We start from the raw sequence: 5,000 nt of genomic DNA on the forward strand, positions 1-5,000 counted from the left end.
CACTGTTTTGTCACATGGGTGAGGAGGACACGTCATCTCTTATGAATGCATCCGCACACAGACTCCCCACTCAGTCGTAATTACATAAGAAACAGAGGAATCGGGCATGACCCTCTTGCTTCACTTAATTAGCTCGACTCTCTCTCTCCATTAATCTCTTCCTCTTTCTTCCTCTTCTTTTTCTTTCTTTCTCTCCTCTCCTCCCCTCTCTTCTTGTGTGCTATTTTCTCATCACCTCTCTATTCTCTTCTTTCTGCTCTCCTCCTCTTTCCTCTCCTCTCCTGTCCTCTCTCTTCCTCCACTCATCTATCCTGCTTTCTCTTTTACCCTCCTCCTCTTTCTCTACAATCTATTCTCCTCCTCTATTCTCATCTCCCCTTCCTTCCGTTCATCATCTCTCTATACTCTACTGTCCTCCTTCATCCCCCTTTTCTCTCTCTCTCTCTCTCTCTCTCTCTCTCTCTCTCTCCTTCTCTCTCTCCTTCTCTCGTTCTCTCTCTTCTCCTCTGGCAGGCGGATAAGTTCCACATGTACGTCACGTACTGCAAGAACAAGCCCGACTCCAGTCAGCTCATCCAGGGCCAGGCTGGCAGGTTCTTTGATGTAAGCCCTTCGCTTCCACCGACCCCCCCCCCCCCCCGTCCCTCCACTCTCTGAGGACTCATCACACACTCCAATACAGACACAGATAGTTTTCTTTTTCACCCTTTTTTCCCCTTTTCATCTTGCTATGCATATAGAGTACAGAAATATGATTCTCCATGAATTCTTTAAAAAGCTAAAGGCACTCTACTTTTTGTAAAACTTTCCTGTTCTGGTCACAGAGAATCCTTTTGAAGGGGGCGTCTTCTTCAGTACAAGTTTAGTTGTTGTAAAGTAGCCTAGAAAGCTGAAAAAATGAGCAGAAGGGGTTCTGCTAGGGATAGCCCATGTCTGTGTTCTTAGAACTTGATGAGGTTCTAGACCAGAGATAAGCTTTCCAGCTCTTTCCAGCAAGTTAGTGATGAAACGGTCCTGTTCTGACTCAATTGGCAGTTAGATGGCACCAAAGTGCTGTCACAGTGCTCCACAGAATTAGCCAAAGCAACACACCGGTACAGTTGTTTTCCTGTGTCTCCAAAGATAATCATTAGTCATGTGTACTATTACCCTTCCTGTGGTTGCTTGCACAAGCCACAAGGCTTTTGATGTACTGCCTCCACCAGCATGTTGCTCACCTTCCTAACACTAGCATACATCCACAGCTCACCTTTACCTGAGTCCTAACACTAGCATACATTCACAGCTCACCTTTACCTGAGTCCTAACACTAACACACACTCATAGCAGTGGAGGAAGAGGAAGACTCTTTTGTGTTGTTAAATAGGACTCTTTGAGATACAGTGTACGTCACCGTGTTTCTCCCTGACCACAGGAGATCCAGCGCAGACATGGGCTGGCCAACTCCATCTCCTCCTACCTCATTAAGCCAGTGCAGAGGATCACCAAGTACCAGCTCCTGCTGAAGGTGATACACACACACACACACACACACACACACACACACACACACACACACACACACACACATACACCCACCCACACACACACACACCCACCCACACACACACACACACACACACACACACACACACACACACACACACACACACACACACAAACACACACACACATACACCCACCCACACACACAACACACACACATGCACACAGGCACACGCGCTCACACAGGCACACGCACATACACACACACACAAACACACACACACACATGTATACACATACTCGATCACATACCAGTGCAGAGGATCACCAAGTACAAGCTCCTGCTGAAGGTAAAGCTGAAGACTAGACGGCAGGTAATGTGTGGTTGGGAAAGACTGATGGAATAGATTGGCAAATGAGCATGTCTGAAATATTGGGCACGGGGCCTCTCAGAGGACAGAAGCAGAAAATGTTCAAATAGATTTAAAAGAAATAATTCAATAATTCTCAAATTTAACTCCTGGTGCTGCTCCAAATGGCATACATATTACACGGTGAAAATAATTATTGGCATGTACTGTGTTACATTGCGTGAAAATGTGTGTTGATTATGTGTGTAATATATCCAGTGGAACAACTGCTATTTAAAAGCTGGTGTGTTGTGTTGCCTCTGGTGTTTCTGATCCTATCTGATTGGCTTGAAGCTGCATTTAATCTCCACATTCACTAATTGGTTGTTGTTGTAATTTGTGTGTTTGTGTGTGTGTGTGTGTGTCTGCATGTGTGTGTGTGTGGGTTTGTGTGTGTGTGTCTGCGTGTGTTTGTGTGTGTGTGTGTGTGTCTGCGTGTGTTTGTGTGTGTGTGTGTGTATATATGTCCATGTTTGTGTGTATGCATATGTCCGTATGTGTATGTCTGTGTGTGTGTGTGTGTGTGTGTGTGTGTGTGTGTGTGTGTGTGTTTGCTTGTGTGTGTGTGTGTGTGTGTGTGTGTGTGTGTGTGTGTGTGTGTGTGTGTGTGTGTGTGTGTACACAGGAGTTGTTGACGTGCTGTGAGGAGGGGAAAGGAGAGATTAAGGAAGGTTTGGAGGTCATGCTCAGTGTGCCCAAGCGCGCCAACGATGCCATGCACGTCAGCATGCTGGAGGGTGAGGTTCCCGAGCCAACAACATCACACACACACACACAGCATCACACACACGCAGCATCACACACACGCAGCATCACACACACACACACTGTTTGATTGTCTTATGCTTCTCTACTCTATGGTCCTGTAGTGGTTCAAGGTTCTATCACTGTTCTGTCCGGTTCTAACTCACAGGTTTCGATGAGAACCTGGCCGTGCAGGGAGAACTCATCCTGCAGGACACCTTCCAGGTGTGGGACCCCAAGTCTCTGATCCGGAAGGGCCGGGACCGGCACCTGTTCCTGTTCGAGATCTCGCTGGTCTTCAGCAAAGAGATGAAGGACTCGTCGGGGCGCACGAAATATGTCTACAAGAGCAAACTACTGGTAGGGCAGCACCTCATAACAGCAGTTACAGAAAGTGGTGTTATTAAAGTGTCTATTAGGCACGTGCAGGCCAATATTTGTATATAAAATAATCCTTCCGGAAGTCTTTGAATTCGCCCAATTTGTGATTTGTGTAATTTTTTTTCTGGGGAAGATATACAGATATAGTGTAACAGTTTCTAATGTAAATACAGTATGAGCCCAGTGGAAGCACTTCTACCTTACTATGCCTAAGGCATTCATTAGTAGGCATGACATCTTCCCATGAACAGAGCTCCAGAGATGAGGAAAAATCTCTCTTTGGGTTAACCTTAAAATGTGCTATAAACTTAAAATGTGCTATAGAAATGAACTCACTTCACTTGCTTTATTTTTGTCTGTGGAACTTCCATTTTAACATTTAAACTTCTGTTCTAGTTTTCATCACTGTCGACTGCCCTTTTCAGAGAGCGTGTTCCATGCAGTAGACGGCGGTGTTATGTAATGTGATATGCTGTCTGTTCCGTTTGTTCTCCAGACGTCTGAGCTGGGGGTGACGGAACACATTGAGGGGGACCCGTGCAAGTTCGCTCTGTGGGCCGGACGGACCCCGACCTCCGACAACAGAACAGTCTTAAAGGTAAGGCAGTGTGTGTGTGTGTGTGTGTGTGTGTGTGTGTGTGTGTGTGTGTGCATGTGTGTGTGTGTATGTGTGTGTCGGTGTAGGGATGTAACGATTACCGGTATAATGGTAAACCGCAAAAAAAATTTTGACGATAATAATTACCGTTTTCATTTCAAACATCATGATTATCACTGTTGATTACCGTGGTATGGAAACCGTGTGTTTAATCCTTCCCAGCTTCATCCGAGCCTGCTTTTGACATACAGTAGGCCTGGTACAATGGAACAAAACTGGTACCCTACTGATTCTGTTGTCTAATTGATGGTTTTAACTACGAATCGGATTAGGCTACACCTGATTTTACTTTTGATTTAGGTGGAACTCTGCGTCTTTTTATGTTCGCGTCCACATTAAATCCATTCCACTTACGTTATCAGGAGAATACAGTAGCCTAAAGTTTTATTTTGAACGCTTACTTTGGTCTCACTCATTGCATCCAAATAACAGAAATAGCAAACTCCAAGTTATGGTATGGTAAGTTAAGCTATAAGCACATAGCCAATTAAACATGAAGAAAAAAGTGAACGGGACACTTTTTGAAACTATTTCAGCTTGTGTAGGCCTATCAGTGCTTTCTGAACATATTGAACACACTTTTAGAAATAGCGTGATAATACCGAAAACCGTGATCATTTTGGTCACTATAACCGTGAGGTTAAATTTTCATACCGTTACATCCCTATGTCTGTGTGTGTCTGTGTGTGTGTGTGTGTGTGTGTGTGTGTGTGTGTGTGTGTGTGTGTGTGTGTGTGGGTGTGTGTGTGGGTGTACGTATGTGTGTCTGTGTGGTGAATATGTGTGTGTGTGTTTGTCTCCTGTAGGCCACCACTATGGAGCTGAAGCAGGAGTGGATCAGGAATATCCGGGAGGTGATCCAGGAGCGAACGGTCCACCTGAAGGGGGCGCTGAAGGAGCCTATCCATCTGCCCAAAACCCCGGCCCGCCAGAGGACCATCAGCAAGAGGTCCCACACACACACACACACACACACACACACACACACACACACACACACACACACACACACACACACACACACACATACACACAGACACACACACAAAGTCATGTGCATGAGGAGACATATAGATACTTGAGGACTGGGTGAGTGAAGGGGCTCAGTATGGTTATGTCTGACCATGTGACTATAGTGGCAAAAAAAAAGGCCACAGATCTTTTGGTAAAAGTTAAATCTCAACTTAAATATGTTAATGTGTCATTAAACCCAAGGGCCCTCAAACCTTTGGCCCCAGGATCTAATAGCCAGTTCAGACAAGTATGGACCTAGAATGGCCTTGTGTGACAGTATTTCATACAACTCCCCTCCCCACAGGGAC

General features: G+C 45.4%; 1 protein-coding gene across 1 annotated transcript in view; it reads left to right on the top strand.

The window, feature by feature from the left end:
* kalrnb (kalirin RhoGEF kinase b) overlaps positions 1-5,000 on the top strand; it is an 83,871-nt gene that overhangs the window by 39,396 nt on the left and 39,475 nt on the right. The window contains exons 26-33 of the mRNA XM_076303364.1: positions 1-18; positions 514-603; positions 1,415-1,507; positions 2,521-2,632; positions 2,809-2,999; positions 3,517-3,618; positions 4,485-4,627; positions 4,997-5,000. The exon at positions 1-18 is cut by the window's left edge and continues 52 nt beyond it; the exon at positions 4,997-5,000 is cut by the window's right edge and continues 99 nt beyond it. Coding sequence (XP_076159479.1) covers positions 1-18; positions 514-603; positions 1,415-1,507; positions 2,521-2,632; positions 2,809-2,999; positions 3,517-3,618; positions 4,485-4,627; positions 4,997-5,000 — 753 coding nt within the window. The remainder of the gene's footprint in view (positions 19-513; positions 604-1,414; positions 1,508-2,520; positions 2,633-2,808; positions 3,000-3,516; positions 3,619-4,484; positions 4,628-4,996) is intronic.

The sequence above is a fragment of the Alosa pseudoharengus genome, unplaced genomic scaffold (genome assembly GCF_046254945.1).
Source record: "Alosa pseudoharengus isolate Yale_2024_CS ecotype anadromous, Long Island Sound unplaced genomic scaffold, YU_APseudo_1.1 YU_APseudo_1.1_scf_24, whole genome shotgun sequence".
Classification (NCBI taxonomy): Eukaryota; Metazoa; Chordata; class Actinopteri; order Clupeiformes; family Clupeidae; genus Alosa; species Alosa pseudoharengus.